The sequence below is a fragment of the Scardinius erythrophthalmus genome (genome assembly GCF_964197995.2).
Source record: "Scardinius erythrophthalmus genome assembly, chromosome: 9".
NCBI classification, from domain to species: domain Eukaryota; kingdom Metazoa; phylum Chordata; class Actinopteri; order Cypriniformes; family Leuciscidae; genus Scardinius; species Scardinius erythrophthalmus.
This window is the reverse complement of record NC_138229.1, coordinates 7,469,569-7,481,702: the sequence shown is the minus strand read 5'-3', so window position 1 is coordinate 7,481,702 and position 12,134 is coordinate 7,469,569. Positions and strand designations below refer to the sequence as shown.

General features: G+C 35.2%; 1 protein-coding gene across 1 annotated transcript; it reads right to left on the bottom strand.

Moving 5' to 3' along the window:
* Nucleotides 1–5,027: 5,027 nt before the first annotated feature.
* LOC308696703 (E3 ubiquitin-protein ligase TRIM47-like) lies at nt 5,028–10,245 on the bottom strand (the record flags this gene model as incomplete). The annotated part of the gene is made up of 6 exons (XM_081375597.1): nt 5,028–5,032; nt 5,187–5,243; nt 5,766–5,925; nt 9,050–9,283; nt 9,376–9,471; nt 9,655–10,245. The coding sequence occupies 6 exons, from the start codon at nt 10,243–10,245 to the stop codon at nt 5,028–5,030; spliced, it is 1,143 nt and encodes a 380-aa protein (XP_081231723.1).
* Between the last annotated feature and the right edge of the window lie 1,889 nt (nt 10,246–12,134).

The window sequence follows — 12,134 nt, the reverse complement described above, 5'->3', positions numbered from 1 at the left end:
CCCCCTAGCGACCGTGTCGCGAAATTTCGAATTTTCTTGATAATTATTGACAATCAGACTCCAGAGAATCTTGCCAAAAGCCGAGGACTAGTGCACCAAAGTAGGTTTTTCATAATACTATTATTGCATACTGTTCAAAGATTTGGAAAAAAATAATTTTGATGTTGTGGGAACAAAGGTTCTTGAAACACTATAATAGAAAAAATAAAAGAGAGGATAATAATTTAAAAAATAATAGAGAGAGCTGCAAGAAATCTGAATAGAATTAACATATTATTGACACAACTTTTCCTGACCATATATATATATTTAAATAAATATTTAAAGCACACATTGTGATGTATGCAGCAGCACTATACCACCTGGATGCTCTCCCTTCTTTTCTCAATTGAGAAAAGAAATGAAATGAAATGCCAATGAATTTTACCAATGAAATGCATCACAATTGTTTTTAAAGTTTAACCAAATAAATTCGCATTTGATACTCACACTCTGATTGTCATCTATCTTCGCTGGTCCTCTAATTCGGTAGGTGGCGTTGTCACTAAAAACCTAGGGTCCTAGAACTGCGGTCCTGAAAATGCAGCCTCCGGTTTGAAGTTTGACGTGGGCTTTACGGCAAAACTTAACGTTTAACAAAACTTAATTGAACACGAGACTCTACGGAAAGAAAATGGCTTGAATGAAACTGTTAATCCATTTTCTGCTGTCTTGATCTGTCGTCTTTTCGATTCTCTTTTGGAATATTTAATTGAGTTTGAGAGATTGCATTTGTAACAAAATATGCATGTTCCCGCCATACCTCAGAGAGGTATCATGGAATGTAATTGCAACAATATAACATTTGTAACACAAATAAAGTGGATATATTGTGAATATAGATTTTATTTAACATGTACAATTTTATTAAATTGTTTTTAAAAAATACATATTTTGTAATATCTAAGAAATAGTGTCCCCCAAATTCATGTCTGTGGTGTTACATCAATGGATGTCATCCCTTTAAGAAAAGGGGGAAATCTATTTGGATTACTTCCTGTGTGTAAAGGTCATTGCAGGTGCTGGTTGATCTGAGCGGTGCATGGTTAGTACATTCTTTCTTATTCATTTTCTTAAAGTTAGCTAAATTCATGACAATTTCATGTGTCACACTTTATTAGTGTCTGTGGTGTTATGTTGATAACTTGCAGATTTTACATATTTTAATCAAAATTTTGATAAAAACTGTTGGAAACTTTTCCTTCGTCGAAGCAGAGACCAGGAGACGTCTTTCAAGCAGAAGTTACTCTTTTTTGAGAACTCGCTGTGCGTCGCTGTAGTCATCCAAGTCTGACTAAAGGAACTTTACATTGCAATTTATATACGAAGAGTTCAGATGCAAAAGCCTCTACGTGCCATCTGAAATTTTCTTCTAGAATTATCATTTTGATCAAGCTCGTATATTTAAGTTCAGTTATTTCACTTAAATGACAATTAATAGGTCATTTTCATTGCCATTTAAGTGAAATTACTGAACTTAAATATACAAGCATTATAAAAATGATCATTGTAGAAGAAAATTTAAGATGGCACTTAGAGGCTTTTGCATCTGAACTCTTCATACATTTAGGGGAAGAGATTTACATAGAGGTGGAGACACTCTTAACAAAGCATGAAGTGTACAGGTTTAGGAACCCGGCCTAGACTCTAGAGTGTTACCAATCCTAATCCAATCAGCATAACTATTCAAATGCATAGATGCTAACCCAATCAGCCTAACTATTCAAGGACTGGGGCTCCAAGAGCCATTAAAGACAAAGGGTGAGAGTCTCAGTAATCTGACTCATTTACAATAGAGCAGGAATCTCTTCCTGGAAACTCTATTTAACAGCTGATATAATCATCATCTATACCTCAAATGCTAAATTCAATCTACTCAACTTTCTCAGTTTACTATTGTATTGGAACCTAAATTAAACATTTAATAAATTTGTAATACAACAATACTTATTCATATTTCCAAAATGTCCCCTGATCTTTAAAGGTCCCGTATTATGCCCCTTTTCACAAGATGTAAAATAAGTCTCTGATGTCCCCAGAGTGTGTATGTGAAGTTTCAAAAATACCCAACAGATCATTTTTTACAGCATGTTTAAATTGTCATTTTTTGGGTCACAGAAAAACGCGCTGTTTTAGTGTGTGCCCTTTAAATGCAAATAAGCTGCTGCTGGACGACCCAGGGGGCGGAGCTTCACGAGCTCGCGCACAGTCTGTCAGGACAAATTCATCTCACGGAATGATGATAATATCAGAAACTCTCAGTAACGGTGTTCAGTTCAAGTCGGACAATAATGCCTACAGAGTCAGAGTGCTGTATAGAGATGAAATGAAACAGGTATAGTTTAGTAGTTTAATTACGGTTATTATAACGTATTTGTCATCTGCTTGTATGTATCCATTATTTATTAATAGCCTACAAGTCTGCTGTCTGAATGATGATCAAACATATACTAATGAGTTTAATAAAGTTTATTGTAGCCTACACAAAAGATAAAGCGTCAGTTTTACTTCAGAAAATCACCGTTAGAGCTGAGTAAACACAGTAAGTGCGCAAGTTCATAAACGAATTTCGGTAGAGTTGAGGGATTATTCCTGTGGGCGGTAAAGAAGGAAGTAGAGGGATGTAGTCCAAACGAGCCGTTCGATGTAGTCAACTTCTGTTAAATAAAATATCTCGCTTGGCATTGAACTTTGAGCTTTATAATTTTACAGATATTATTTATGCTCTAACAGCAACATTACACACTAACTAAAGTTTGAAACATGGGATCACGAAGAACGGGACCTTTAAATCATCATGATCATCCATTTTAGAAAAGTCTGGATTTAGGCTAATCTGTCTGTTTGCTCAATAAACTTTTAATTGTTAAACCTTTTATGCTATATTACGTCTGTGGTGTTAGTTCAAAACATATCTGAAATTTCTTTCCTTCAGGGCCATTTAATCTTATAATTTAATGTTTTTAGACTGTAAAGTGGTTTTAACATTTTAGAATAAAGACTATAAAGGTAGCACAGACCATTGTCCTGCCTTTTTTATACTCTTTTTTTTTTTTTTTTTTTTTTTTTTTTTTTTAAACGATTCTTCTTTGGCAAAAGTAGGGGCCAAGATGAACAATTAAACATTTCTTTTGAAAAATTACATTTAAATGATCAATGAAACTGAGTCCTTAAAGTAATTTATGTATTTGTTAATTATTACCTAAAGTTCCCTGCTCATTTTAGAACAAACCAAAATTTTACTTTTGGTAACACCATAGACATAAGTGGTTGTTTCACCAGTGTTTGATTCAAATTATTTAAAAATCTAAATATTATTAAGCTTCAATTTTAATGGATATAGAATATTAAACTAATTTTAAATGCATAGCAATACATTTTATAAAAGAAAACAAACAAGCATTTTTACAATTTCTGCCTCTCATTTGCCACCTCAATTGCAGAATAACCCACATGTTACCTGATGGTCTCCTAGCTTTCCCGCTCTTAGCAGAGAGTAGACATGTTTAGAGAGTACAGTTTAGACATGATTTCTATAATAAGAATACAATGCATTTTACACAGATATGACTGACAGAATAATTAAAGAGGTCAGACGACATTCACACTGATATCAAACACTCCATGCTTCCATTAAACCATTTAATAGCTATAACAGTTGCATGAATTATGATGTGTGATCTAAGCATAATTGTCACACATATAGGTTGTAGACATAATATAGAATTATGCAGTTGTTTTATTATAAGTCCGTCTAGCATTTTTTTTGGAATGGTCTAATGCATTTTTATATGTAAAAACAGTTTCTCTTTCTGTGGATTTCAACGCCGTGTCTGTGGGTCATTCAAAGGTCTTTAAGAAGAAGAAAGTCTTTTCTGTATCTATATCTCGGGGATCAAACAACCTTATCAACGTTATCTTTGTGGTTTTCTTCGTGTGAGTCACGATGTCTCGTCCTTTTTTGACCATTAGTCTTGGGTTCACTGCCTAAAGTGCCTATCATTGACTATGTTTTTCCTTTATCATCTCTTTCAAGCTTGCATGTCTATAAAGTACTTAGCTGGGGTTTTCTAGAGTGAATGGCATCCCAACTGGAAGACCATCTGATTTAGGGTCCTGAGTGTTGATTTGGAATTCGGCTCGAAGTCTGATTCTTCGCTGTCAGATAGGTCTATAATGTCTATTAAAAAGAAAAGCTGTACATTAGTTCACAAACAAAAATATATTGCTTAAATTGTTACTGCCTTGAGTTAATATTTTGGAATAAATGGAAAAATGCGTAAAAACACCAACTTGATGAAATTTATACTTGGTTTTAATAAACAGAACATTGCATAGTCTAAAAATACCAAAATAAAAAGAAATAAATAGATTTGTATTTGGTCTCTCTTTTTTATGTAATGTTTATTTAACCAGGAAAATTAAGTGTAACAGGGACATACATTTGCATTTGATATATAAAAAATGTGAGGACTTTGCCTCCCCCATAAATATATGAATATATATGGAGGAGGCAAAGTCCTCACATTTTTTTACAAAATTCTGTTAAAACCACGTAAGGTTATATGGCAAGGTAATGAATGAATGAATATATATATATATATATATATATATATATATATATATATATATATATATATATATATACATTCATTCATTCATTCATTCATTCATTCATTCATTCATTACCTTGCCATATAACCTTACGTGGTTTTAACTGAATTTTGTTCTGAACTTTCAAGAAGCAAATTTGTGAACATTGTTCTGAATATTAAGATGTATGACACCCCATGAGAGGCAGCACTGAATATGTGTCTCTTGAGTCTCGAATTTTGAAAAAAACTGACAATTGTCAGGATTTTCTTTGTCTGGGCTAAAATAAGGTGGCATATTTAACACAAAATTTTCTGAAACCCCCGTTCATTATACTGTATGTTTAACTTTTCTGAAACACTATATAGAAACTAATAACCTGCTAATGATCTGCCTCAACCTGATTTTAAAAAATGTGTTATGAAACAGCTCAACACAATTATGCTTATTAAGAGTTTCATGAAATATATATGCAAGTCTCTCTCTCTCTCTCTCTCTCTCTCTCTCTCTCTCTCTCTCTCTCTCTGTGTGTGTGTGTTTTCATAATGACTTACTCAGGAACTGCTCATTAGTCTTGGGTTCAATACTGGAAATGACGTTGATGTTTGTTACTATAAGAAAATAAACACATATACATAATTAGAATAGTTATAAAACTCACTACTTCAGACTTGTGTCATCCAGAAGCTTGCGTTCTGCAAGTGAATGGTGTCTTGTGGTGCCATCCCAAAATCACTTTCATGGACCTGTTCCCTGCTGGTAAAACGACCTGCCTAGTCTTTTTTGATAAAGTCATCTTTTTGGTCAAAACTTGACCCATTAATACTAACATTTATTATTCTATTCTATTTCTAATCTATCTATTTTTCTTTCTATTTATTTATTTTTAAAAAATAAAACTTGCTATGTGTAGCCTACTGTGCTAGACTAACTGGGACTTGTAACAGCACTTACATATTGGATAAAATCGTCTGCTAAATGATTAAATAAACAAATAGTTCTAATTCTTGATTGTAATAATTTTTCAAAAAGTGTATATCACTTTCATATTTATTTTGATCATGCTCTCAAGCTTCTTTTCGCTTGTTACATAATGTAACTCTTTTCTGATGTAACTGTTACTGTCACTTTACCTTGACCAGATATTTTTTTCATCTTTTCTTTGCAGAACTTCTCTAGTTGTGCTTTCAGTTGAGAGACAGGTTTTCTCACATCTCCATAAGAGAGGACAGAACTGACAGTAACTCTGGATACATCTGTGGATTGCAGAGGTTCAGAGAGAGACTGGAAGCTCTAGAGAGAATAAATAAACAGAAATATTAAAGATTATTATAAAAGAAAAAACTTCATTAGCAGCATCCTCCCCTTGATATTTAATAAACACCAAAATGAGATGATATTTTGTCTGGTAAACTTTATTATTTGCCTACCAGACATGTTGACAGGCACCAAGTTTACTTAGAGGAAACACTGGTGTGTTTTCTATGCTCTTAAGTATTTTCAAGAGTATAAAGATGTGAATTAATGCAGTGATTAAATATTATTTTTCAATAACAAAATATATCTGAGTTGTCATCTGTTGTGGTCACTGACAATGAAAATGATAAAATGCTAAGTGCTACACCGTTGCAGTGTGCATAGAAAGGGTGGGCAATAGCCTACAGCAAAATTCGGTATCGATCCGATACCAAGTAGATACAGGGCCAGTATCGCCGATATCGATACCGATACCAATACTTTTTAATTGTAAAAGCATGCACTTGAACTCACATGCACTTTCATGATTTATGAGGTGAATGCATCATTAATATGCTAAATCTGAATACGTTTTCATGACCACTAAATATTTTGTGATTTGTGCTCTCAACTCGCCTGTAATTAGTCAGTGACTTTTACCAAACTACCCTAATTATAGTAAATGCACTATTGTACACTAGCCTACTGTTCAAAAGTTTGGGGTCTGTAAGATTTTTAATTCTCTTCTGCATTTATTTGATCAAAAATACAGTAAAAACTGTAATATTAATACAATTTAACGCAGGCTATCTGTTTTCTATGTCATAGTAAACTGTAATTTATTCCTGTGATTAAAGCTGAATTTTCAGCATCATTAGCCTACTCCAGTCTTCAGGATCCTTCATGATGAGAATTCATTTTAATATGCTGATTTGCTGCTCAAGAAACATTTCTTATTATTATCAATGTTGAAAACAGTTTCATATTTTTGTGGAAACCATGATACATTTTATACAGAATTATTTAATGAACAAAGTTGAAAGAACAGCATTTATATGAAATAGATTTTTTTTTTTAACAGTGTAAAACCCTTGACTGACACTTTTGATCAATTTAATGCATCGATCCTTGTTGAATAAAAAAAAAAGAATTCATAAAAAAGATCTTTTCTGACGTCAACATTTTGAACCGTATGTACACTTTTAGTTTGTTTATTGCCAAATAACTCCCGATTGTTTCTCTGTCATCCAAGCAAGGCTTTGTTTCCCAAACGCACTGTGGGCCCGTGAGCTCAACGAAGCACCAGCATCGAACACTCTCTGTGATTGATTGGTTTCGTCTTGTATCCAGATGTAATACAATTATTCGCTAACATTCGCTTATTTTTCCAATTAGAAGCTTATTTTACGCACTGAATTGCATGCTAAATTAATCAAAAATTACTGGTAAAAAAACACACACATTAGGATCGATATTTTTATGTGAGGATCGATCCGTTTCGATACCACGTCAGTATCGAAAGTATCGATACTTCAGGATCGATCCGCCCACCCCAAGAAGAAAGAATTAGCACAAGAGCACAAGTCCTACGTCAGCAGGGGGGCAGACCGGGTACTTTCCCGGTGGGCCGACGTGTTTTTTGTCTGAACGGCCCATACATCGACGGCCCATTCGTTTTGTTTTGTTTTGTTTTGCTTAATTGCCGTTTGTGCCGGTGTAATGCATTGGTCAAAAAAAGTCAGCGTAGGTTTTTTTTTTTTCTTTATGACAGACCGGCCCATGAAACACGTAGATCAGCGGCCCATTGGTTATTTTCTTGATTGACACTGGGCTGGCCCAATCATATCTTTAACGCCTCCCCCTTTGGGCTCTGAGCGAGCATGCAGTTCAATAGAGCGGGTAAGTCCCGCCCCTTCCGCTAACCCCACTGGACCTCTAGGTTGAAAAATCGTCAATGCAAGTGAATGGGAGAAAATAATTATTTTCTGGTCCCGTTTGAATTTTGCCATGAATGTGAACATATGTTGTCTGTGAATTTTTAATATAATTTTTCGTGTAAAGAATGCTACAATTTAGCGGGTAGAAGTTTGATACGGTTAGACTTTGAAAATAATTATTTTCTCACATTCACTTGCATTGACGATTTTTCAACTTGGGGTTTTACGGATGGGCGGGACTTACCAGCTCTATGTGTATCTGTCAAAATAGTCAGAGAGACGGAGAAGAAACGCAAGGAATGTGCAGCGAAATAGCGTGAAAAAAGAAACAGGCCTTTAAAGCAGACGCTGTAAAATGTGTCAAAATAACAGATATGTTTTCTGCAGCAGCAGGACTTTCATCAGCTCCAGTGGCTGATGATGATAGTGAGGAGGATAAGGAGAGAGATGAGTGAGTGTATAGAGCCTGCGATAAGCAGAACTAGGCTACTTTAAAAAAACTTAGGCTATGTTATGAGTGTGTACTAACCGATACGCTTGTTGTGTTTTGCGGAGTTTTGACGAGTTTAGACTTGATATTGTTTCTTATTCAAAAGTGGTGACCCACTATCTTTTGACATGTCTTATTTCACCTAGAGAAGCCTACCAAATAAGCCAGAACCATTACTGCACAGAGGTATGCAAATACATAGGTTGACAGGCAGGTATCCTTCATTCGGTCCGAATACAATGATTGGACTAACATTTTATAGTCCTGAGAATTTAACAGAAGATATATATTTAGACCACTTCTTGGCTATCAGGCTGTAAAGTATGCAAGCTTGTTTCCGGCAAAGAATAAAACAATTTAAAAGATAATTGTGACTTTTTATCTCACAATTCTGACTTTTTTTCTTGCAATTGTGACTTTATATCACGCAATTCTAAGAAAGAAATTCAGAATTAGGAGATGTAAACTTCTGTAAAAACGTCCTAATTGTGAGATAAAAAGTTGCAATTACCTTTTTATTTTCTATTCTGTGGCGAAAACAAGCTTTCATAGTACAGAGACTTTCAACCAGTATAGCAAAAAATGTAGACAAAACCAGACAAAGCAGATACAGTGTCTTCTGACAGGATCTGGTAAAGCAAATGGATGTAACAGGTATGTATCATTATTTTAGTGGCTTTTATAATAGTTGTTATTATTACAGTAAAATTAGGAGAGATGTTGCTTATGACAACAGTCCTAAGATCTCAGTTACCTGCAGGTAATATATGTGATCGTCAGTGTGTGAAAGTTGCTCCAGCTCAGCTTCTCTCCTCCTCAGATCATCAATCTCCAGCTCCAGTCGCTCCAGTCGTTCTTCAGCTCGACTCACTGCAGCCTTTTCCTGATCTCTGATCATCCGTGTCACCTCAGATCGGCTTTTCTTAATGGAGCGGATCAGTTTAGTAAAGATCTTCTCACTGTCCTGCACTGCAGCCTGTGCAGAGCGCTGTTAGGACACACAGACAATCAGACCTTTCAGTGGGATGGGAAAGTGGCCCAACATTGTTCTCCTCACTCCTCAGTGACTAAATGTCTCACCTTGTGAATCTCCACAGCTTCTCTGATCTCCTGAAGCTCTTTCTGTCTCTCTTGGACTCTCTGCTGGAATTTTCCTTGTATATTTTCAACCTGTTTCTAGAGGAGGAAAAATAGTTTTGTTTGAAAGGTTATTACAACTATCTTTATATTTTTATCAACATTCAAATTATTGCATGATAATGTCACCATTAACTGCATAACTGGCATAATCACACTTATTCTGATTCTGATGACTGCAAGAATCAGCATAGCTTATTTATACGTGCTTTCAGTTCATACCTGTTTTTCAGATCTCTCTGCTTCAGCTGAAACAGTATCGTGATTTTTGTGTTCATCCATCATACACAGTAAACAAATACATTGCTGGTCAGTGCGACAGTAAACCTCCATCAGTCTGTCGTGTTGCGGGCAGATCATCTCCTGCAGTCGTACAGTGGCATCTGTCACTTTGTGTCGTTTCCTTAAAGGAGATTCTTCATGAAACTTAAAGTGACTTTGACAATATGATTCCAGACACATCATACAGGACTTTACAGCTTTGCGTTTTCTTCCAGTACAGAAGTCACACTCCACATCTCCAGGTCCAGCATAACTGAGAGAAGGACGAGCTGTTTGAACTTTTGTCGTCTTCAGTTTCTCCACCACTTCAGCCAGCATAGTATTTTTACCTAAAGCAGGTCTTGGAGTGAAGGTCTGTCTGCACTGAGGGCAGCTGTAAACTCTCTCCTGATCATCTTTATTCCAGCAGTCTGTAATGTAGCTCATACAGTAACTGTGTCCACAGGGGATCGTCACTGGATCCCTCAGTAGATCCAGACAGATTGAACAGCTGAACTGATCTTCTGCCACTGAAATACGGGTTTCTGCCATTTCACGGCACGAATACACAGATACAGCAGCGGCTGAACAACACTTAAGTTTCAATTTCTCTCAACTGAGAAGAGTTTACTGTCTCGAGACGTGTGCAAAAGAGGTGTGTTTGTAGGTGTGACCAAAGTCTTTTTCAAGGATCCATCTATTTATTGTAGGCTATGGTAACAATATAACTAAGACAAAACATGTTATTTTTTGGCTAACCTTATTCAATATACACAGACAGACTGAACAGCTGAACTGATCCCAAACCACTGACATTTTAGCTTCTGCCATTTCACTGCATGAATACTCAGATATAAAGAAATATACAGCCGCTTATCTACACTATGCGTAGGAAAAGGTTTTGTTTTCTCTCTAATGAAACTGTTTCCTGGTGTTTAAGCGACGTATGCAAAACATGTCAGGTGTGACTCATCTGTATTTTACTATGTCTCACAATAAAACCAGGGCTGGATGATGAACTCGAAGTGATAAGCTCGTATCGAGTAGGCCTACGCAGTGTCTGTTTGAACAAGAATGTACAAGTTCAACATAAGCCCATAGGCTATACTATCAACGAAGCGGGGTCTATGTTTCTTTTTATCAGTTTTATAAACATGACAATATAACATCGCGACTACATGAAAAGAGCTTTTACTGTTATAAAAACAGATTTGTGAGCATTAGCTAGGTCCTTCTCACTGACTTAAAATCACACAAAGTTATTATATGATATCAGAAGATTGTGTCATTTTGGCCAGAAAAATAAGCATGGATTTAGTTCTTTCACTATTATTATACGGAAAATAATGTCAAGGAGATTTTTATATAAATATTTTGTGATATAAAGTCATACATGTTTGAAAAAAACATGAGAGTAAGTAAATTGTCATATTTTTTTATTTTGGGTGAACTATCCCTTTGAGGATTGTTCAAATTGTGGGAGGATTGTTGAAGTTTGCTGTTATCTGTTATACAGAAATCCTTGGGTAACAAAGTTCCAGCAGAAAATTCAGGAAAGAGAGAAGGAGCTCCGGGTGCTGAAAGACGCTGTGTAGACACATCAGGTGAGTTTAATTTTTAATGTGAAATGTTTCCAGTTCTGTCAGAACTTCAGTCATTACATCATTAGCCGCGTTTCCACTGTCACTTCCGGGGCTTCCTCTGGGCCAATTGTTACGAGAGTTTCAGTGGGCGGAGCATATGAATATTCATGAGTTTCCTGGACATGCGATTGGAACTGAGAATTTTAGTTCACACTCTTCCTTGTAGGCCTGTCTCAGTAAGTTTAATGGATTATATATTTTTAACAAAAATAGGTAAATAGTTTTAGTGTCGCACGAACTTATGCATACACTTTAATTGTTTATCATTTCGTAACCGTTTATGATGTTTTTATTAGTTTGCACGTTTTGTGCATTCGTCCCTGACTGAATGATTGCAGGCATTCACTTTGTGTTTAGGTTAAAGCACAGCAAGCTTCAAAAGTCGTATACATTGTATACACCTTTATACCTCGCGATGCTTTAAAACGGTCTTTTACTCGTTGTCATTTGTTGAATGCAATAACTGAAATATACCTGCATAAATGTATCTGTGGACTAACAAGTTTATATTTATATATGTATATCCTGATGTGATTTTTCTTAAATTCTTGTTCATTTTGTAAATATAAGCTACTTAACTTAAGAACACACACAAGCATGAATGTGTTGCTTTAATACATTACAAGTAGCTTACAATTTGGATTAAACAAAATAGTATGGACAAAAGTGTAATTTGGTACAAGTAGGCTGTAAATGAGAAAAACACTTCACATTCTTTTACCGAATAGAATAAGCAACCAATTTGATGATCACAAAAAATTATATTTACAAATATGCATATTAGCAAAATAATGTAAC